General features: G+C 53.0%; 1 protein-coding gene across 3 annotated transcripts in view; it reads right to left on the bottom strand.

The window, feature by feature from the left end:
• Positions 1-23,422, bottom strand: part of PREX1 (phosphatidylinositol-3,4,5-trisphosphate dependent Rac exchange factor 1) — a 203,288-nt gene that overhangs the window by 7,204 nt on the left and 172,662 nt on the right. For 2 of the 3 annotated variants that reach the window (XM_008014628.3, XM_073006013.1), the window contains 16 exons: positions 23,012-23,148; positions 22,213-22,336; positions 21,017-21,204; positions 20,351-20,512; positions 19,455-19,665; positions 18,762-19,038; positions 15,238-15,444; positions 13,802-13,890; positions 11,784-11,866; positions 11,545-11,635; positions 8,477-8,605; positions 6,506-6,547; positions 5,261-5,481; positions 3,471-3,570; positions 1,280-1,423; positions 1,062-1,176 (listed from right to left, as the gene is read on the bottom strand). In XM_008014628.3, the coding sequence (XP_008012819.3) occupies positions 1,062-1,176; positions 1,280-1,423; positions 3,471-3,570; positions 5,261-5,481; positions 6,506-6,547; positions 8,477-8,605; positions 11,545-11,635; positions 11,784-11,866; positions 13,802-13,890; positions 15,238-15,444; positions 18,762-19,038; positions 19,455-19,665; positions 20,351-20,512; positions 21,017-21,204; positions 22,213-22,336; positions 23,012-23,148 (2,320 nt within the window). The remainder of the gene's footprint in view (positions 1-1,061; positions 1,177-1,279; positions 1,424-3,470; positions 3,571-5,260; positions 5,482-6,505; positions 6,548-8,476; positions 8,606-11,544; positions 11,636-11,783; positions 11,867-13,801; positions 13,891-15,237; positions 15,445-18,761; positions 19,039-19,454; positions 19,666-20,350; positions 20,513-21,016; positions 21,205-22,212; positions 22,337-23,011; positions 23,149-23,422) is intronic. The other variant, XM_008014635.3, reaches the window with a different exon arrangement.

Below are 23,422 nucleotides of genomic sequence, written 5' to 3'. Positions count from 1 at the left end.
AGTCTTGATCGCAGCCGCTCAACTCTGCCATTGCAGCACAAAAGCAGCCACAGAAGATGTGAAAATGAGGGAATGCAGCTGTGTGCTAATAAAACTTGATTTACAAAACAGGGAGGCGAGGTGGGCCGGATTCCGACAGCCCTTGCTCTAGAGTATGAGCTCCATGAAGAACAGGACTTTGTTTTGCTCACAAAGCAAATTTTGCAGATTCCCAAACAAGCACCCAGAACAGGGCCCGGCCCACAGGAGGCCTCAACATGGGCTGAATGAAGTGATGAATAAAGCACCACACAGGCAGGACTCAGAACATTCCACAGATGGTGCAGAACAGACTGGTGACAGCCCTGATCAATCCAAGCAGATGCCAGTTTTCAGTAACTGGGTTGGATGCATTCTCTGAGCAAACGAGTGAAGTCTCATTTTCCCACTTCTAAATGATGAAGCCCAGACCCGTACTCGTCTCCCTGGGCTCTTAATTCTCGGCCTGCCTCTGTCACAGAGGGAGGTGGTGTGACACACATAGGAAGGGCCATGGGGAAGGGTGGCAGGAGTGGGAGCTGCAGAACTTAGAAGCTGCCTCCCAGAACTGCCTTCCTCCTGGTGCCACCTGGTCCCTGCTCTCACCCCTTCTCCCTTGGGGTTCTCTTCCAAGCAGCCAAGACCCTGCAAGCCGCACCCATTACTCACAGGCCCGAGAGTCCCAAGGTCCCCTGTCCTAGCGCCCACCCTCTGCAGAAGGAAGCCGGCTCCTCTCAGTAGGAAGGACCCCCTTTGGAACCAAACAGACCCCAGTTCAAAGCTCAGCCACTGCCTGGCTGTGTGGCCTTGGGCAAGTGTGTACGCTTTCTTGGCCTCCCTCGCCCCCTCTGTAAAGTGGGATCCATGGCCTGTTGCCATGAGAATCTCATGCAGGCCAAGAGTCCTGTCACATAGTAGGTGCTCAAGAAAGAGTGTGTGGCCTGCTGCCCATGCTGGGGGTCCGTCTGGCACCTCCATGCTAACGCCCACTCCATGTGGAGGTTTCCTGACTCCTGCTCCCAACAGGGACCCCAGGCAGGTACCTGAGTTTGCGGTAATACTGCTGAACTTTCTCCAGGGACTGCGCGTTGATCTCCTGCTGCAAATCCTCCGCAGCCTGGCTGCCTGGAGAAGGCAGTCCCTCCACGTTCTCCAGCGCTGGGAGGGGAGATGTGGTGGGTGGGCAGGCGGTTGGGAGCTGGTGTGCTTAGTGGCCTGGCCCAGCCCCCGTGGTCCTCCCTGCCCCAGGCCTGAAGCTCACCTTTCGTGAATAGCGCCGTGTGCAGCCTCAGGCTGGCCCCACCCTCCAGGCGGGAGGGCAGCTTGGAGAAGTGGTAGCTGTCGAGGTAGAAGATGACCTTCAGCGCCTGCCGGCTGCCCTCAATGTGGTAGAAGACATTGGTATCTGCGGGAGGACATGGGGCAGGGTGACTCACCACCGAGGCCCAGGCCAGGGGAAGCCCTGGCACACCTCTCCAGAACAGCTGGCACCTCTCTGCCCTCAGGTCCAGGGGGGCACCCTGGGACCTCCCTGTAATCTGGACTCTACAGGGGTAGCCTCAGACCTCCCTGCCCTCCTGCCCTCTAGGGACAGCCTCCAACAGCCCTTCCCTCTCACTCTCGGAAGAACTGCAGCTGACACCTCCCTTTGGCCTGCTTCATCCGCTCCTAGTTCCGCTGCTTAATTCTTGAACCTGATGTGGACTCTGCCTAGCTAGGGGGTCCACAGCATTTGGGGTCACAGCTTCCCTAGTGCTCCTTGTACCCTCACACGGTGGCCCAGGGCCCCTGCCTGGGAAAAGCTGCCCTCAAACGGGGCATGCATCTGATTCACAGCCAGAAGGAAGCGCTTAGGGCAGGGAGGGCAAAATATGGTACCCAGACCCCATTCTGCACCCATGGCAGACATCACTCATCGATCAAAGCTCTGCCCGAGCCAATCTCAGCCTGGAGACAAGCAGCTGCTGCCAATCAATTCCAATTGCTACTCAAAGAGAACCTGCCCTTCCTCTAGACTCTACTCCATGCATTTTCAGCAGGACAGACACTGTCCCCAAGGAGGTGAAAACACTTCCCTCTTTTAATGTATAATAAGCACCAGATGTACAGATAAACAGACATAAGATATATCCACAGTATTAAAATTTCATGGGGGTGCAGCAATTAGGAAAAATTGACTAAAAAGGTTTTTTATGAAATTTAATGAAATTTAATGAAATGAAAAAATTGACAAACTAATCCAGTGCCTGGTTCCTGATTAAACCCACACGCCTCAGAAGCCCCTGGAGGGCTTTCAGCACACAGGCCTCTGGGCTCCCCCTCCAGAGTTTCTGAGGCCATAGTTCTGGCTGGGCCAGAGAATCTGCCTTTCTATCAAGCCCCCAGGTGCTGCTGGTCCAGGGGCCATGCTCTGAGAACTCCTGCTCTCAGATGTGCAGCCCTGGCTGCACATCCAGGCTATCCAGCTCCCAGGCCCCGCCCCACGAACCAATCAGAATCGCTAGGGCCCAGGGCACTGGGATCGTTGCAAAGCTCCCCCGATGATTCCAGAGTGCAAGCAGGGCTGAGATGCACTGGGCTAGACTATGAGCTCCAGGAGGGCAAGAATGACGACCATGTTACATGGCCCCCAATGCAGCCTGACACATACGATGTGCTCATAATTATGGACATGTAAATGGATGGATGGATGATGGTTAGTTGGATGGATATTTGTTTGGATGGATCAATGGATGAATAGATGCATGGATAGATGGATGGATGGATGGATGGATGGATGGATGGATGGATGATGACTGGATGGACGGATGGATGTTTGGATGGATCAATGGATGAATGGATGCATGGATAGATGCATGGATGGATGGATGGATGGATGGATGGATGGATGGATGGATGCATGGATGCATGGATGGACAGATAAATAAATGGGTGGGCAGGTGGAAGGATGAGTGGAAAATACAGAGAGAAAGAGAAAGAAAGAGAAAGGGGAGAAAGGGTGGAAGAAGGAGAGGAGAGGACAAGAGCAAGGGAGGAAGGGCGGATGGAACTTAATTACTATACTTAGTTAAGCCCTTTAAAAATCTTAACAAGTCTTCACATCTCTAGGGAAGAATTTTATTAAGAATTGAGCAGTAGTGTCATTCTAAGAGCTGTTGGAGATAGCTGGGTTCATACAAAAAGAAACCCCTCTTTGTCCATGTGTGCCCCAAAGTTCAGCTCTCACATTCATGTTGGAGGCATGAGATTTGACAGCACTGAGTACTGAGCTCACCTTGGGCAGCTGGCCCCGAGGCAGGGGAAGGACACTGTGACCCCAGAGAGCTGTCCCTTCCACCCTAGGAGTGACCCCAGAGAGCTGCCCCTTCCACCCCAGGTGTGACCGCAGAGAGCTGTCCCTTCCACCCCAGGACCCCAACTCTCACAGTGGAGGGGTGGCAGAAATCACTCACTGGCCACATAGTTCTCATCCAGCTGCTTAAAGGAGAAGGTGACATTGTCCAGCTCTGACAGGGTCACCCAGATGTCCTCCAGCATGGTCCGTTCCTCCTTCTGCAGGAAGAAGACAGTGCAGAGGAGTCTCACATGCCAATCCTGCCCCAGGGTTTCCTATCAAGATGCTGAATTCAACTGTAGTTGGCACTCCAGACTGTGGACCCCCTGGGTGCCAGGTCCTGAGCGTGACTCTCCAGAGTGGATGTGAAATCATGGTGTGCTCTGCGGCTTGTCCTGCACCTTCAAGGGTCACAGAACCCATCTCTGCCTTCATTCGCTGAGTGCTCCTAGGAAAGTCACTGCCTCTCCTGCCTGGACCACCAACCAGGCTTCTAAACTTAACCTTCTCGAACCTAACACACTCAAATAAAAGTCCCCAATTCCTTCCTCAACCTCCCCCAGTCAGTCCCATGTCAGCAAATAGCAGCAGCATTCACTCAGTCATCCAAGATCCAAACCTTTGACTTCTCAGTTTCTCTCCTGCTCACCCTGGGCCTGGTCCATCACCAAGTCTGATGGGTCGACACTAAAACATCCTCCAGACCCACCCACCTCCCTCCAGCTTCCCGGCCACCACCTGGGTTCAAGGGTCCACTGTCTCTCGCCAAGATGACACCAGGTTTCCCTTTTGCCACTCTCTGCTCACAAACAATACATCCTACACGTCCTGTTTTGAAAACTTAACCCAAATTATATCACTCGCCCAGCTCAAAGCCTCTGAACAGTTCCTCTGCTTCCAGAATAAAGTCTCAGGCCCTACAGATCAGGTCCCCCCATCTGCCCAGTCCCCTGCCACTCCCCTCTGGCCACAACGCCCGCTCTTTGGGGCCTTGGTACATGCTGGTCCCTCTGCCCCACACAGTCCTCCTCACACTGTCTGCCTGGCTGGCTGAGGTCTCAGTTCAAGCATCACCGCCTTACACAGCCTGTCTCTGAAACCACCTAATCTAGGGAACAGCACCCGCCAAGCTTCCTGCAGAGCTTCCCTTCTCTCCACCTCCCTTCCCTCTTCCATCCTTTCTTCTTCTCAAGCTGCTTCCCCCAACTAGAAAGTCAGCTTCAGGCCCCCAGGGCTAGCGCAGGGCCTGGCACATCATAGTTTTGGAGAATGAAGGAACTGGGCCCAGTGTCCCCATGTGAGAAGAGGAAGGGGAGGGCTGAGTGTTCCCTGCTTCCTCCCTGGGCCCCAGCTTGTGCATTCTGGGAATCAAGTGACAGCCAATCTCCCACCAGGCAGGCACCTCCTGCAGCAGCAGCCAGCAGAGGACGCTCCAAGGCCAGGCCTCCCCACTAGCCAGTGGCAGGGGCTCCAGGAGGCAACCTCAGAGGCACTGGTGACTCTCGGGGCCCTGGCTGGATGTACAGGAGCATCTCTGGCTTCCACCACCCCACTCCCACCTCAGGCCCTCAGTTGTCACAACCAAAAACGTCTCCAGACATTGCCAAGTGTCCCCTAGTGGTGAAACTGCCCTGGGCTGACACCTGCTCGTATGTAGCATGGATTCTATTATCTCTGTGTGCCTCCTTCCCTCCCACTGGGAGAGAAGATCCCTGGGCACAGGGACTCTGTTTTGTTCACTGCTGCACCTTCAGTGCCCATAAAACAGCACACAGGTGCTCAACAAATTGCTGCTGCAGGAGTGACGAGATCTGGGGGAGCCTGAGTGAGTGGGCAGATGCTCCCTCACCCCGGCCTGGGCGGGCACCAGCAGGTGGGCCAGCGGGGCCGCCCTGCCGCCCCACTCACCACTGTGGCCGGTGAGAGCAGGGACTGGCAGTGCAGCAGGACGCCCGTGGCCGCCACCTGCTCCAGCCACTTGCGGCTGGCGTCGCGGCTGCTCTCCTCGTACTCGCCATTGTTGTTGTAGCGGTAGCCCAGGGCCGCCAGCAGCTGCTCGGAGAAGGTGCACACGGCGGCCACCAGGGCCTGGCAGAAGATCGCGTCTCTGCGCAGCTGCAGCTCTGTGTCTGGGGGCAGAGGGCAGGGGGCCTCGCTGGAGGGTGCTCCCATGCCACCAGGAGGCCCACCCCCCAAAACCCTGGGTCCAGGACCCCTCATGGAACCCCCAGCAAAGGGCGAACAATAGGTCAGAAATTATTTTTTGGTGGACATCCCAGGCACCAAAAGCCAATTCCACAAAAATCAATTCTCCAAAACGCAAGCCCATTGGCCAAAACTGTTCTCTCAGTGACTCATTTGCCTGCTTTGAAAACCAACCAACCAAAGAAACACCTTGTGATTTTCCTAAGGGTTTCCCAAGACCCTCACCCTCAGCCATTTCTCCTCTCACTACGGGCTTCCTTGGCCTTGGCCAGTAGAATGCCAGTGGTGCCAAGCTCTTCTGCCAAGCTCCACGTGTTCAGAAATGCAATTTATCATTTTCTCTACATTGGAGAACTATGCTCTCTTCCTCCCCCCAGCTCTGCCCTTGCCCCTGTCCTCGGCCTTGCCATGGTTTGAGGAACTGGCCAGTTTCAAGCAATTGCTCTCTCAGCGTCCCAATCTTCTGGAAGGAATTATTTCCCTGGCCGGCTTCTGGCCAGTGAGTTTTCAGTGACCAAATTTGACCCAGATCCTATAGTAGCACCCCCTTGGCTGAGAATTTCTGGAAAGAAGAGAAGGATAGAGAAGGTCTCCAAGATTCTCCCACTACCTCCTCCCGCTTCCTCTTCCCCACTCTCTGCTGGGTGGAAGCCCCCAGGCTGGGGCTGAAGGCTCTACTGGCACAGGCTCCCCTAACATTGTCCTCTATCCCAGGGCCCTGTCAACATCCACCCAGGCCTGGGCAGTGCCACAGGACAGGGCTCCTGGCTCCAGTGTCCTGAGACTTGTCCCTTGGACATATGAGGAAGCAAGTTTCAAGTAGATCTTGGAGGGGCTCCAGGCCAAAGCGTTGCCTCCCCGAGTCCAGGCTCTGAGGGCATGGATGGTCCGCTTTGGGTGGTGGAAGAGGCCGGGCATGTGCCCCACACACACCTTTAAAGCCCTCACCTGTGCACTTCAGCAAGGCCAGGAGCAGCTGGTTCTTCCCATCTGGAAGGAGAAGGGAGAGAGAAACGGGGACAGGCTGGGACGGGGCAGCAAGAGGTGAGGGCAGGACCCAGCCCCTCCCCATGGCACCTCCCAAGGTGCTCTGACCCTTCACAGCAAAGCCCTGGCACCCAAGGCTGTGCTCAAGGAGGTTTTATTGATTGTTAGGTGAACTCCAGGAACCCCTGACTTCAGGCAGTGGAACCCCAACCATAAGGCCCATCTGTACATGCAAGCTGCAGACACAGGCGGAACCTAAGCCTCTTTAACTCCTGGGCCACCGTCTCTGCCCTACAGCTTGTTCACATAAGTATGGGCACACTCACATGTACAACCTAGGTACACATGTATCCAGCCATACACTCACACATCAACACATAACCAAATGCATGCTACACACAGAGACACATATACTCACACACAGACTCACATATGGACACACAGGCACACACAGCAGACACCCAAGTGCACACCACACATGTGCACTCATATGCAGACTCACATACATATGTACACACACAGGTACACATGCATCCACACAGACACACAAACAACAGACACACAAGTGCACACATAAGACACAGACACACGCTCCTAATAGCCTCACATACATATTCTCATCCTACATGGGTTCGGTCTGTCCTGCAAAAGAAAGTTCATTTCTTCCAGGCCAAACATCCTGGTCTCTTTTCTTCCAAAGATGCTCCTTGACCCAGAAAGGGCTTAGAAAGATGTGGAAGGGCTTTGGATTTGGTTTCTTGGGGTGCCTTCTTCCCAGGGAGGACTGCAGGACTCAGGGCTGGGCAGGGTAAGAATGAGAGCAGGTGCGGTGGCGCATGCTTGTCAGGACTCACCATTGCCAGGCACCAGGCCAGGACTCACCACGCCAGGCAGCCAGGGCAATGAGCACATGACCTGTGCTGACTCACTTAATCCTCCCGACCACACAGGAGGGAGGTGGCGCTGTGGGCACATTTGACACAGGAAGGAGCTAAGGCCAGAGGCTTCAAAGAACTCGCCATGATCGCACAGCCAGTAAGTGGGTAAGCTGGGATTCAAGCCCTAGTGGTCTGGACCCAGAGTCGATGTTCTTCACCAGTTACACTTTAGGAGAACAGGACAGATCAGAAGCAGCAGAGACTCCAACTCAGAGGCTGCTGTTCCCCGGGGGAACAGCCCAGAGTCCTCTAATCTCCCACTGTCCTGGTCAAACATATCCCTCGTCCGGATCTTTCTAACCCAGGAGTCTCAGACACAAAAGTTGACAAGGGCCAGGCAGGTGACATAAGATGCGTGGAGCAGACGCCAAGCCACAGGGAGTGGTGGAGACTGGGGTGCACTGGAAAGCACCTTGGCCCCACGTACAGAGAGCGGCCGCCACTCCTCTCCACCAAGGTAGGATGGGAGACTGGGCCTGGAGTCACCAGATCTTCTGGTTATTCAAGAGTAGCCGGAAATCCAAGTTTTTATGTGAGAACCTCTGTCAAGCTGGCAGCAGAGTCACAGTTTTTGCTGCTGCAGCATCGAAACTTATCTGTGGGCCCGAATCTGGTCAGTGGGCTGCTAGCCTGTGTCCCTCATACCCTGATAATAACAAGAACACACACATCCACTGTTTTGGAAGCTGAGAAAGACCAGGTTCAGCCTTTTCAGCCTCCAAAATCAGGGCTTTGTTTAGTTTGGTTTTGTTTCTGTTTTTTGTTTTGGTAGAGACAGGGTCTATGTTGCCCAGGCTGGTCTCAAACTCCTGGGCTCAAGTCATATCCTGCCCAGGGCAGGACACTCAGCTGACAGAGGGCATCACTTCTCTTGTCCTCTCCCTGGGCATGGAGAAACAGGGGTCGCAGAGCTGGATCCATTCTTGATTCTCTCATTCCACACCAAAGGCCACGGCCCCCTCCCCACCATGATGCACCCTCCCTGCCGACCGACCTTCCACGTATCTCTGAATGTTGTCCACCAGGGTCTTGATGGAGTTGGGGAGGTTCCAGGGGTCCTCCTGGATGCTGATCTGGATCAGGCTCCGGCCACGGATTGTACACTCTTCTTTCTGTTTAAACTCTGGGGCAGGAAAGTGGCATGAGGGCCAGGGAAGGGACGGAGGTAGCTTTGGAGAATGGTGGCACAAAGGCCTATGTCCCATCACAGATCCCAGAGCTCATAATCCTAGATCAAGGGAGCTGGTAGGACTCCTGGGCATTATCTGGTCCACAGAGGGTAAGTGTGCTACTACGTCATGGTACCACACCCATGGCAGACATCACTCATCAATCTCAGCACTCCTTCCTGCTCTCTGAGACCAGGACTCCCCACAGCTACCTCCAATCCAGTGCAGACCTCACAAATCAATCATGGCTTTCCTTTCGTCTAAACCTGGATGTTGTAGCCACAGAAGGATTCTCAGGAACTACCTCCTGACAGCCACAACCAATTGAGATGGCATAAGAGTTCTAACCCTTTCCCTACACAGAGGAGGAAGCCCACATACAGAGTGGGAAAGTGACAAGCCTAAAGTCACACAACTGGGCAGTGATAGCGCTGGGACTTGCCTCTGGCCCCACCATTCAGACGCCAGGAAGACAAAGGCCCCTGCAAAAGACAAAGGCCTCTTTCCTCCTGCAAGGTCCTAGTTTCTGAGATATTTGTGAGTTTGCTGTTTCTGCTTTCTGAGGTCCATCCCTGAAAGCTGATCCTGAGACAGCAGAATGTGCAGCTGAGCTGGGGATCCCCAAGTCCTCACCACTTCCCACCCTTTCTTGGTGGCAAGAAAGGGTGCCCATCTGCGTTTCTATCTCCTACAATCTCACTGGGAGCTCCTTGAGGTCAGGGCAGTATCAAATTCATCTCAGGGTCTCCAGTGCCCAGTACAAGGCCTGGCACAAGCCGGTTCTGGGAAATTATTTACTGGATGTACAGAAGCATGAACAGACAGGCGGACGGGTGAATGGATGGGTAGAAGGGTGAAAGAGTGGGCACAAGGATGGAAGGAGGGAAGGATGGATGGATGTACAGACAAGCGGATGGATGGATGGATGGATGGATGGATGGATGGGTGGGTGGATGGTTGGATGGGTGGGTGGGTGGATGGATGGATGGATGGATAGATGGTGAATGGGTAGTTGGGCGGATGGGGTGGGTGGGTGGGTGGGTGGATGGGTGGATGGGTGGATGGATGAATGGATGGATGGATGGATGGATGGATGGGTGGGTGGATGGATGGATAGGTGGGTGGATGGTTGGATGGGTGGGTGGGTGGATGGATGGATGGATAGATGGTGAATGGGTAGTTGGGCGGATGGGGTGGGTGGATGGATGGATGGATGGATGGGTAGGTGGATGGATGGGTGGGTGGGTGGATGGTTGGATGGGTGGGTGGGTGGGTGGATGGATGGATGGATGGATAGATGGTGAATGGGTAGTTGGGCGGATGGGGTGGGTGGGTGGGTGGGTGGATGGATGGATGGAAGGATGGATGGATGGATGGGTGGGTGGGTGGATGGATAGGTGGGTGGATGGTTGGATGGGTGGGTGGGTGGATGGATGGATGGATAGATGGTGAATGGGTAGTTGGGCGGATGGGGTGGGTGGGTGGGTGGGTGGATGGATGGATGGATGGATAGGCAGGTGGGTGGATGGTTGGATGGGTGGGTGGGTGGATGGATGGATGGATAGATGGTGAATGGGTAGTTGGGCGGATGGGTGGGTGGGTGGGTGGATGGATGGATGGATAGATGGATAGATGGATGGATGGATGGATAGGTGGGTGGATGGATGGGTGGGTGGGTGGGTGGATGGATGGATGGATGGATGGATAGATGGTGAGTGGGTAGCTGGGTGGATGGATGGATCAATGGGTGGATGGGTGCATGAGTGGGTGGATGGATGGATGGATGATAAATGGATGAGTGGATGGATGGATGGGTGGGTGGAGGGATGGATGGATGGATTGATGGTGGGAGGGTAGATGGCTGGATGGATGGATAGTATGTTGGGTGGATGAGTAGGGTGGGTAGGTGGGTAAATGGGAGGAAAGGTAGGTGGGAGAACATACGAAATTTCAATCCTTTTCTCTCAATCATTTCAAGAAGAAAGTCTCAATTTGGTGCTGGTAAGCCCTTAACACTTCTTTAATTCACAAATCCCTCTCTTAAATGAAGAACAAGGAGCCCTTGGCAGGCAACAGTGCCTGACTGCAGTATAATGATATTTTGTTGCTGCTGTTTGCATTTAATCTATTATTATGGTTTATCACAAATTTTTGGCATATTATACTGGCTTTTCATATATAGGTTGTTCAATAAGGTCCTTTCAAAAATAAGAGCGATACTTTTTGAAAAGTGATATCAATAATAAGAAAAAAAATGAGTATGGTTTAAAAGACATGAAGGAAGACTGGGCACAGTGGCTCACGCCTAGAATCCCAGCACTTTGGGAGGCCAAGGCAGGAGGATCACTTGATACCAGGAGTTCAAAACTAGCCTTGGCCACATGGCAAAACCATGCCTCTACAAAAAAAAATAAATAAATAAAATAAAATAAAATAATAAAAAATAAAAAATTAGCCAGGAGAAGTGGTGTGCACCTGTAGTCCCAGCTACTTAGGATAGGAGGCTGAGTTGTGAGGAAAACTTGAGCCTGGGAGGTCAACACTGCAGTGAGCTGTGATCACACTATTGCACTCCAGCCTGAGTGACAGAGTGAGACCCTTTCTCCAAAAAACAAGACGGAAAGGAAGGGAACGGAATGGAAAGGAAAGGAAAGGAAAGAAAACCGAAAGAAAAAGGAGAAGAACCATTCTTGGCTCAGAGTCTACAAAAACAGGCCATGGGCTGGATGTGCCCCAGGGGATAAATTCACTGTCCCCTGGATGATCCCCACAGTCGTTCAGCAGTAGAGGGGCAGAGCTGAGCATGAGCCCAGGCATCCCCCGCCCCCACCGCCCCCGTCTAACACCCTTCCCCATCGCAGGCTGTCTCCTTGGATGCTGGCTATCCCCTCACCTTGTAAGCTGTGGTTCATGGGGAAATGCTTGGTTTCTTCAAAAGCCCGGCTCATGACTGGTCCCTTGAGGAGAGCATTGATGGAGTCCACCTGGGTGGCAAGAAGCCCCGGGTTGGTTTGGGCCCCACGGCCCTACACATTGCAGATGTCTGGGACCCACAGCCCCCGGGTCACGGGCCCTCCCCAGGTGTGACAGGAGGAACCCAAAGTTGCACCAGGAGTGGGGCAAAGTTCCTACCTGGTTAAAGAGGTGCTCCAGGCAGCCATGAAGCTTGTCCTGCTTGTCAGATGGGATTCGCATGTCACAGGGCAGCTCATCTCCTTGGCGGGAGGTAGAAGTAACAGCCATCAGTCATTCCTGCCCCACCTCACACCATCCCCAGCACTTTCCCAAGAAGGGGATACAGTGACAGAACTCCAAACCCACAGGGGATCTGGAGTCTGAAGACCAGGTCCTGGCTGTGAGCCACAGGGAAAATCGCCTGACCTCTCTGAGCCTCAGTATCTTCATCTGCAAAATGGACACCAGGCACTAACTAATGCATGACAAGATTGTAAAGCACTGCTTTTTGTAAAGCACTGATTGTAAAGCACTGTTTCCATTCTGCAAATGAGGGACTGAGGAACAGACAGAAGGAACTGGATGCCGCGTGTCCTGATTCCTTGCTCAGTTGGTTCAGTTACATCAGCTGTACACCCAACTCCTTCCTAGAGGCTCCTGGGGCCAGTTTGTGCAGCTGACTGTCTTAGGTGATGAAATACATATCTAAAGTTCAGCAATTTCTTCCATTGTACTTGAGCTTCTTCTGTTCATTGAAATATAATTAAAATTAAATTGTTATGCACAGACTATCTCTGAAAGGACACGCAAGACTGTAGTGACAGTGGGAACAGCAGTGACAGCCTGAGAACCAAGGGTTTTGGGGGAGACTTGTCACTGTGCACCCTCTGGGGCCTTCTGAATTATGCACCATGTGGATACACAACCCAACTTGCAAAATGAACTGCTTTGAAGTCTGAAGTAAACAAGACTAAAATAAAAAACAATTTCAGGCTTTCAGTAACACCTTTAATCCCAGCAATTTGGGAGGCCGGGGCAGGCAGATCACAAGGTCAAGAGATTGAGACCATCCTGGCCAACATGGTGAAACCTCATCTCTACTAAAAATATAAAAATTATCTGAATGTGGTGGCAGGCGCCTGCAGTCCCAGCTACTCAGGAGGCTGAGGCAGGAGAATCGCTTGAATCCAGGAGGCGGAGGTTGCAGTGAGCTGAGATTGAGCCACTGCACTCCAGCCTGACGACAGAGTGAGACTCTGTCTCAAAAAAATAAAAATTTAAAAAAAAGTTGTAAGTACAGTATGATCTAATGTATAAAATATTGTTTATGTCTGTCTGTCCATCCATCCACCCACCTGTCCATCCGTGCATTCACAGGCCCCACCAATGAGCTCCAAATGCTGGCGAGGGTCATTTCCAGGGGAGATGATGAGACTCTCATTCATTTTTATGGACTTCTTTTTGTTGTTTGTTTGCTCGTTTCTTGAGATGGAGTCTCACTCTGCCACCCAGGCTGGAGTGCAGTGGCGTGATCTCAGTCCACTGCAACCTCCCTCTCCCAGGTTCAAGTGATTCTCCTGCCTCAGCCTCCCGAGTAGCTGGCATTACAGGTGTGCACCACCACACCTAGTTAAGTTTTGTATTTTTAGTAGAGACGGGGTTTCACCATGTTGGCCAGGCTGGTCTCAAACTCCTGACCTCAAATGATCCACCAGCCTCAGCCTCAGAAAGCGCTGGGATTACAGGCATGAGCCACTGCGCCCGGGCTTAGGTACTTCTTTGAACTGCTCCATGTCATTTGGATTTTTAGTTTGCACACGTATCATTTTTACATAAACCATGAGGTCACCCTGTTTAGTTGTCAGCTCACTCAACATTCATCATACATGAAGCATACAGAATTGCACCATGCATGCCTCTATTTGCTCCATCTCCATGACATTCACGGAGAACATCAGCTCCAAGAGGGCTGAGATGTTGGTTTCATTCACTGCCGCATTCCCAGCGCCTGGCACATAATACGGGCTCAAGAAATACTTGCTGAATGAGTGAATGGAAGGAAGTCAAGTACAGGAGCATGTAAATAAAATACAAAACAACATAACGCAAGGGAAAGTATAATAAAATAAACTAAAACTAAATCTCATGGGGAGGAACCTCTCTCCCTGAGCACGGGCCGCTGCCGCTCCACTCACCAGACCCCATCTCGTCGCTGCCCAGGTAGGAGCTGTTACTTCTTACGCTGGTGTAGGACAGGACCGAGTCCCGATTGCTGTTACACTCACTGCAAAGGGGCCCAGAGAAGGGGCTGAGTCACCCTGAGCTCAGGCCATCTGATCCTGGCACCCAAAACCCACTTTCTACAGTGTAGACAAAATCCCTGGGCCCTCAGGTGGGCACACAGCCCAGAGAGGGCATCGAGCACCGGTCCTGGGGTCCAAAGGCAGGGAAGGCTGGCCTGGTGGTTTTCCTTGCCTGAGGGCTGGGAAACATTTCTAGGCTCTAGCACAGAAACACAGAAATAGGAGGAGGATGGTGAATCCTTTTCACTCAGGTGTCACTCTGTCCAGTGTCCCCAAGGGACAGCCTTGCCCTGAGACACCTGCCCATTCCACATGACTCTGTCTTCCGTCTCCCCAGCCCCCAGCCTGGCTGGAAACCTCGTGAGGACGCGGACTGGATCAGATTCGCTACAGCCCAGGAACTCGGAAGGTGTGGAAGATGAAAACTCACGATCCTGACATTTTTTCCTTCAACTTTTTGAAAATTAAAGGAAAAACTGGAGAACCCAAAAATGTAAGAATGAAATCCCAGAGAGACGGCGAAATCTGAGACTACGGACATGAGGCTCTGAGGACACACAGTGCCGCAGCAGCCAGAGCGTCTCGTTCCACAGACACCAGGCGAGCCTGGTGGCAGATCCCTTGACGACCGAAAGAACATTCACACTGGGAGAACTGGGGGGAAGGTCTGTCTTCTCAAACTGTATCAGTTCTGATTTTTGCCCACTGAAGCACCCTTCTAAGATTCCATTGTAACCACCGTGGGCAAATGTGAGGTCACCGTTCACTGGGACCACAGTGTCTGTTTATCTGTTTAGGAAGCAATTAAATTGACCCATTATATGGCTTCCTACAGGAATCTGAGTTTTAGTCTATTTAACCCACTAATTAGGACCTCACTGATCTTGTTAAAATTAACCAGTAGAAAATTTAGATCTTCTCAGGTTAGGAGGGGAAAGACTTGCGCTTTTCCTCCTTGGACCAAATAAATATAAATAGTGTTTGTTTCAGAAACCACGTGTCTTACACCGAGTTTTCAAACACACCACGGAATCTTGCCTTTGAGCCTGACAACATCGTGTCAGCATGTGTGGGGTGACACCGAGGAGAACACATGGGTCCACGCAGGGTGGATCCTAAAATGTCAGCTTTGTGACTGGGGAGCCTAAATGGGTTTTGGGGGCTCAGGGGGCTCAGATAATCCCCCAGAACCATGCTATGAGCAACAGCACCCTGAGCCCACTGCACCCTGGGAAGTGTCCACTGATTCTGACGTTGCCACAGGTCCGTGGCCTCACCTCTCTGTGGACATCCTCATCTAACCCCAGCCCCCCGACAGCGACACCCACCTGTAGGAGTCGCGGTAACTCATGGTGTCGTGGCCTGAGTCCTCCTGGTCCTCCTCAGCCACCTTGAAGCACACCTTCTTGATGCCCCCATGGTCACTCCTGTCCATCTCGCTCTCTTCACTGACCAGGGGCAGGGAGGAGGCCTCCTCAGCCAAGGACGCATCGCAGGACCCACCCGAGGTGGGCTCTGTGATGGTGGACAGCAGCCTACGGGAGCAAAGACCTTGAAGTCAAAGATACAGGCGTGGCCCTTTGTGTCACTTTCCTGAAAATCCCACCAGCAGCTGCAGGTATGAGCACTGGCCCTCCTGTTGGGGGTGGGAGACGTGCAAGTTCTTTCACAGCCAAGCTACACAAGGCTCTCCCAGAACGTGGGCCAGGAAGCTTTTGCTCTAGAGACGCTGGGAGCAAATCCTTCCAGCTCGATAGGCTGCACGGTCTCATGACAACCACTCAACCTGCTGTTGCAGTGGGAAAGACCTGAACAGTGTGGAAGCAAATGGGCGTGGCTGTGTTCCAATGACACCTTGTTTAAAAATGAAAACAGCCGACTGGGCGCAGTGGCTCACACCTGTAATCCCAGCACTTTGGGAGGCCGAGGCGGGCTGATCACCTGAGGTCAGGAGTTTGAGACCAGCCTGGTCAACATGGCGAAACGCCATCTCTACTAAAAAACAAAAATTAGCTGGGTGTGGTGGTGGGTGCCTGTAATCCCAGCTACTCGGGAAGCTGAGGTAGGAGAATCACTTGAACCCAGGAAGCAGAGGTTCCAGTTAGCCAAGATTGCACCACAGGATTCCAGCCTGGAAGACAGAGCAAGACTCCATCTCAAAAAAATAAAAAGAAAAAAGAAAAAAAAGAAAACCACAAGCCGAAGTCTAGACTGGGCCCCTGGGCCATAGTTCATCAATCCCCACTGTAGGGTGTGATGGTTAAGAGCACAGGTTTTGAAGTTGGCTAAACCCCCAGATTCAAATCCCAATATTACCATTTCCTAGCTTAGAGACCTAAAGCAAATTATTTAAACTCTTGGAGACTCAGTTCCCTCATATGTAAAATGGGATCATATCAGCATCTGTATCTTAGGCTTCTGTGACAATTAAGGAAGCTAAAACGTGTAAACAGGCTAGGCCCAGTGGCTCATGCCTGTAATCCCAACACTTTGGGAGGCTGAGGCAGGAATGTCTCTTTAGCTCAAGACTTCAATACCAGCTGTGAGACCACCTCTCTGTAAGAAATACAAAAATTAGCCAGGCATGGTGGCATGTGCTTGTAGTCCTAGTTACTTCGGAGGTTGAGGCAGGAGATCACTTGAGCCCAGGAGTTCGAGGCTGTGGTGAGATATGATCACACCACCACACTCTAGCCTGGGTGACAGTTGGATAAAGTACTCAGAACAGTGTCTCTGCTGGGCGCGGTGGCTCACATCTGTAATCCCAGCACTTCAGGAGGCCGAGGCAGGTGGATCACGAGGTCAAGAGATCGAGACCATCCTGGCCAACATGGGGAAACCCTATCTCTACTAAAAATAGAACTAGCTGGGGGTGGTGGTGCACGCCTGTAGTCCCAGCTACTCAGGAGGCTGAGGCAGGAGAATCGCTTGAACCCGGGAGACGGAGGTTGCAGTGAGCCGAGATCACACCACTGTACTCCATCCTGGTGACAGAGCAAGACAACATCTCAAAAAAAAAACAACAAAAAAACAGTGTCTTGTGCCTTCTAAGTGAGCAGTGATCAGTAAGTCCTGGCTGGATGTAATCCCACCATGTCTCCACAAAGTCAGTAGCATGATTAGCCTCACTTGACAAACGAGGAAACCAAGGCTCAGAGAGGTTAAGTGACTTGCCTAAGTTTGCACAGTGGATAAGTAGCAGGGCCAGGATTTGAACCCAGGCCTCCTGGCTCCAGAGCCTACATTCTTTTTTCCCCTTATCATGGAACATTTCCATCATACACAAAAGTAGAGAGTATACGATGAACCCAGCTATCCAACAGGCAGCTTCAACAACAGCCACTCAGGGTCCACCTTGTTTCCTCCATTATCCCCATCACTTTTTATTTCCCTGAAGCATCTTGTTTTGTTTTGTTTTGTTTTGTTTTGAGACAAGGTCTCGTTCTTTCACCCAGGCTGGAGTGCAGAGGTGCAATCACGGATCACTACAGCCTCGATCTCCTGGGCTCGAGTCATCCTGTCCCAGTACTCTGAGGAGCTGGGACAACAGGTGTATGCCACCACACCTGGCTAATTTTAGAATTTTTTTTAATAGAGATAGGGTTTCATTATGTTGCCCAGGCTGGTCTCAAACTCCTGGGCTCAAGCAATCCTTCCAACTCAGCTTCTCTAAGTGCTGAAATAACAGGCATGAGCCACCGTGCCCAGCTCACTGGAGTGTTTAAAATAAGTCCAAGATAGCATGTAATTCCCCCATACCTACTTCCACGGATGTCTCCAATACATACAGACTTCCTTTTAAACATGTGGTTCTCAACTGGGGGCAATTTTGTCCCCTAGAAAACCTTTATCTATGTCCAAAGACACTGCTACTTGTCTCAACTGAAGAGGAATTTTGCTACCAGTATCTCGTAGGCAGAGACCCCAGATGCTGCTGAACATCCTCCGACGCCCAAGACAGCTCCCCAACCAGGAATAATCCAGCCCCAAATGTCACCAGTGTCAAGGGTGAGAGACACTGTTTTACACAGGACCATACTGCTCGACTATGCCTAAGAGAATGAAGGAGTCCTCAATACCATCGAGCACCCAGTCTGCGGACAAACATCCCTGATTGTCTCAAAATGCCTCCTCACATGGACGAGCTAGAAACAGATCCCCAAGCAGGTTCAGACGCTGCATCTGGTGGGTCCGTCTCTTGAGTCTCTTTCGTCTCTAACAGTTCCTCTTCCCCACACCTGCTTCCCCATCATTCGTTGAAGAAGCCAGGTCATTTACCACATAGAATCACCCACCCTCCGGATTCGGCCAGATGCCTCCCCAAGGTGCCAATGAACCGCCCTCTGCACCACATCCTAGAACTGAGTAGGGAGACCTCGAGCCTCTGTGAGATGGCAGCTCTGTATCTGTGGGCAAGAGCCTCGTGGGCGGGGCTGCGTGTGTGTCCTGGTGTACTGCAGCAAAAGGACAGCTTGTCCTCACTTTCTGTGATGTTCAAATTATAAAGTCCCCCCTAGAATCTTTCAGCAGACAGTTTTAGCCTCGCTGATGAGTGCTGCCTATATCCATGGTATTTCATTACAACCGTGGTTCTCAGTCAGGGATGATTTTCCCTGCAGGGGGTATTTAGCAATGTCTGAAGACATTTTTGGTTGTCACAATCAGGGGAGGGGTGCTACTGGCATCTAGCGGATAGATGACAAAGATACTGCTAAACGGTCTATATAATGTCCAGGACAGCAGTCCCCCTCCCACCACCCACTACAAAGAATGATGCTACCCACGTGTCAATAAGGCCAGGACTGAGAACACCTGCCGCCGCGGACTCTGGACACCCCCGGCCAGCGCTCACCTGTTGATCTGGGTGACGTACTGCTTCATCTCCTTCAGGGCTACATCCAGCTTGGTGAAGAGCTGCAGGTAGGCATCCTGGATCTCACGGTCCTCCTGCTTGAGCAGGAAGCTCAGGCCCCGGTCTTCCTGGCCAAGGGTCCCACTGGCTGGCCCGAAGCTGCCATCGTGGAGACCCTGGCCTTGGGGATCACCCTCTTCAGCAGGCAAGCACTTCCAGGAGGGGGCAGCCATGGTGGTGATGCAGTGCTGGGTGTAGGACATGGGGTTCAGGTGGCCTACAGTGGAGGAAGGGAGAGCTCACTGCAAAACAGCCCCCAGCATCCACGGGGCCTCTGGGCAGAACAATACAAACCCATTTCAAGGATTCCAATGAAGGAGAAAAATTTCCCTTTTAAATACTCTTAATCCATTTGGTTACTTCAAGAAGAATGTTCCAGGCTGGTGCTAACATGCTCTTAACTACTGTGATCTTGCTGCCTGCAATGCAGACATGATGGCTGGTATCCAAGCAGACATCATCATCCACGAGGCATAAAGCCACATCTAGAGCTGCTGCCCCACAGAGAAGGTCATCCCTGATGACCATGGAGCCACCATTCCAGCCCTGGACAGCTGACCTTCAGACACGTTTCTGTTTAAGTATCTGGAGTGCAACATCTGAACACAGTTTCTAATAGACACACGCAGGTACCTTGCTCCGGGTCAAGGCCGATGAGGGAGGGTTTGCGCCCAAAGCGGATGCTGAAGGACCTGCCCACTGAGGGGGTGGTCTTGGGGTAGGACACTTCCATGAGGTTGATGTGGCAATTGGTGGGGCAGAAGTCCAGGCCACACAGCGGGTGGGGCTCCAGCGGGGCTTGTTTGAAGGGTGGGCTGACCCTGCTCTTCAGCTGGGCTGCAAACTGAGAAAGTGGAGGCTGTAAAGTCGTGAGTCACAGGGCAGGATCTGGAAATAATGGCCCACACCCAGTACCCACTTTATCCTGGCCTAGGCCAGACGCCCCACAGTGGGACACAATGCCAGTAGCTCCAAATGAGAAGAGGAACCCCTGGACCGTGTTTCATGGCTCCAGACTGCAGGGAAAGCCTGAAGGAACCCCAGGCCTCCGGGTGCCCACCTCATGCATGGCTCCAGTTTGGCTACCCATGAGCCATCCTTGAGGCATTGTCTCTGCCCCACCCTCAGTTCATGAGGTTCAGGGTCAACGTGCCTCTCCATCCCTATGGCAACTGGAACCAGGAGAGGCACGTGACCTAAGCCAAGCCAACAGAGCTCCCTCAGAGTTTATTTTTTCCTGGGCTCACTAAGGCTAGAGCTATCAAGGGCCAACGTGTCCCCACCACACGAGAAGGGCCTGCCTGAGCGTGAACCCAACACAAAGGAAACGAAGCCAGGAGATGCACAGAGGCCACGCTGCTACGATGTGGTAAGTTCACCTCCGTCCTTTTCAGTAATACACACCATACATTCTCCTGTTTGTTTCAGCTGAGTTGGGCTGGGCTTTGACATTTACAACCCAAATATCCCAGACTGAGATGCTACGTCTGGGACCCGCAGCAGAGACCCCGGAGGGAGCAGGCAGGCACCTCCTGGTAGCAGGCAATCCTCTGGCCGATGTTCTCCAGCTTGGTGTCGCAGATGTTGCGGAACTCAAAGTGGGGCATGGTCACAATGGCGCTGCTCAGGGCCATGAGCCGCCCGCAGTTCTCCACAAAGACACTGTCATCGGCAGCAAAGGCCTCGAGGATCTGCAGAAATGTCAACAGCTACTGAGCACTCCCTGTGTGCCAGGCAGATCTTAAGCGGTTCACCCGCAGTGACTCCTGTACTACTCGTAATACCCCCCAGGAAGTCAGGTCTGTTCACCCGCAGTGACTCCTATACTACTCATAATACCCCCCAGGAAGTCAGGTCGTTCACCTGCAGTGACTCCTGTACTACTCGTAATACCCCCCAGGAAGTCAGGTCGTTCACCTGCAGTGACTCCTGTACTACTCCTAATACCCCCCAGGAAGTCAGGTCTGCTGCTGGCCCTTATTGCACAGGAGTAAACTGAGGCTAAAGGGACAAGCCACTCTCCACAGTCCCACGCTACCTAGTGGTAGGACAAGGACCAGAATTCAGGGCTCCAGGCTAAGCCTGAGGAAATGGGATTCAGGTGTCTCACCCAACTCCTTCTCCCAACCCCCTGATAAGAGACACTGGCTTCAATCCCCCAGGGTAGGGCAGGGCCAGGCAGTGCCCAAGGAGACCTTGGCAGTGAGGCCAAAGCAGCCGCGGGGCTCCACGATCTTCTCCAGCACGTGGCACCTGACGCCTGCTGTGCTCACATACTCATACACCACGCCGTGTTCCAGGTGCACGTTGTCCACAGTCAGGCTGACCATGGGGCTGTCCTCACACAGGCTCAGCCGGGGACCCATGGACAGCAGTGGGAAGGCTGGAAGCCAAAAGAGGTGACATCTGAGCAGAGATCAGAGGGAGGGAGGAAGGCAAGGCAAGGAGGATTCTGGAGGAAGCCTTCCAGGCAGTGGGAATAGCAAGTGCCAAGGCCCCGAGGCAGGAGTGCATCCAGCCAGAGTAGCTGGAGCAGGGAGGAGAGTGGGGAAGTGATGGAAGGTGTTGGAGAGCCAGTCTGGACAAGATCACACTACCATCGAAGGCCTGGCCCTGAAGATGGAGGGAGCCATTGGAAGGTTCTCTTCTTATCTGGGGGAATAGCCCCTGGGAGGAGAGTAAGTCAGGACAGGAAGAGCTGTGAGCAGGCTACTGTCACCGTCCTGGTAAGAAATAATGGTGGCTTGGTCCAAGCAGCTGAAACAAGCAAGGAAACGGATTCTCCCCAAGAGCCCCAAGAGGGACCACAGCCCTGTGGACACCTTGATTTCAGCCCAGTGGGACTCAGACTTCTGACCTCCAAAACTGTAAGTAGTAACTGTGTATTGTTTAAGCTGCTGGGTTTGTGGCACTTTGCTATAGCAGCCATCAGAAACTGACATAACATCGTGGGCATCGCGACCGTGTACAGTGGTGCACACCTGTAATCCCAGCATTTTGCGAGGCCAAGGCAAGATCGCTTTAGCGCAGGAGTTAGAGACCAGCCTGGGCAACATACGGAGACCTCACCTCTAAAAAAATTCCAAAAATTAAAAAATTAGCCAAGTGTGGTGGGGCATGCCTGTGATCCCAGCTACTCGGGAGGCTGAGGTGGGAAGATCACTGGAACCTGGGCAGTCGGGGCTGCAGTGAGCTATGGTCACACCACTATGCTCCAGCCTGGGTGACAGAGCTAGACCCTGTCTTCAAAAAGAAAAAAAAAAACAAACCTGCTGGCATGGAGGTGGACCGGCTGGGAGGAGAGGAGGTGAGGGGACACAGGAGAGGACCCAACCCCTCTGGAGTCTCAGTCCCTCTGGAAGCCCCCGTCACACCATGTCACGTCTGTTACCTGAGTCAGGTTGGTCTTCCTCCTGGGCCTGCTCGCCACTGGGGTCCTCACTGGCGGCCTCCTGGCTGGCTCGTGCTTCCTGGGCATCCTCATGGGTGTGGTATATCCACTGGTACAGGCCCTGCTGGAAGCCAGAGTCAGGGACAGCCATGGTGCCAGCAGGTAGGGAGGAGGGGATGGGGCCGAGGTGCAAACTGCCCCTGGGTTCCAGAGCTGTGGAAACTCACTGACCACCAGTCACACTCAGCCCTCACCGTGCACAGTCTACGCTCCCTACAGAGGCCAGGGGATGTGGCAATGGGAGGCAGGGCCATGGATGCAGACGCGTTGTCTCTCCTGTGTCCCCAGGGTCTACAAATGTGCCTGGTGCACAGCAGGTGCCCAAAACACACACACTGAGTGAGCCCGTGAATGAACCAGTGAGGGAATCTCAAACCAGTGAGGGAATCTCGCCCTCCACCAGAACCCTGACCCCCAACCAAATGGAGTATCCACTTTCACCACCCGCTTGATGATGTGCCCAACATGCCTATGTGGTGAGGAGAGAGGGTCTGGTCACACCCATTTCACAGCTGTGAAAACTGAGACCCCCAGGTATCACGGCTCAGCTCCTCTGGTTTAAGGAGGCAGCGGGAGCAAAGAGTTCAGGCCCAGCTCCGCCCTGTCAGGTCAGCAGTCCCACCCAACTCACAACCAGTGGCACATGCAGGTTTTTCTCCAGAGAAGACAGGACAGCCCTCAGCCGCCCACCCCAACCCAGCAGGACTTCCCTGATGGCCCCAGCTGCTGCTCAACTCACCAGGGCCTCTTCGCGCCGACTCCGGAATGCCTGGAAGTGATCCAGGACCTCGGGGGCACCGTCGTTCATCACGTTGCTGCCATTGACCTTCAGAATGCACTGACCAGCACAGAGCCCTGCAGCCATGGCCTCGGAGCCTAAGGGGAACAGGACAGCATGAGGCTGGATGCTAGGCAAGGACAGGCAGCCCGCTGAACACTGTTCCCCCACAAGACACACTCAAAGACTCCACCTCCAGCCCTCCCACCCCAGAGTCGCCCTCTGACCCACTCCAGTGCAAAGAATGGACTGACATTCCCATTTTTCAGAAGAAGAAACTGAGGTTCAGAGAAGTAGTAGCTGGCCCAAGGTCACGCAGCAAGGCAAATGGGATCCGATTCGGGTCTGTTTCACTCTAGAGCCTCATCTCCT

This window comes from Chlorocebus sabaeus, chromosome 2, assembly GCF_047675955.1.
Source record: "Chlorocebus sabaeus isolate Y175 chromosome 2, mChlSab1.0.hap1, whole genome shotgun sequence".
In the NCBI taxonomy this organism is placed as follows: Eukaryota; Metazoa; Chordata; class Mammalia; order Primates; family Cercopithecidae; genus Chlorocebus; species Chlorocebus sabaeus.
This window is presented reverse-complemented; position numbering and strand designations above follow the sequence as displayed.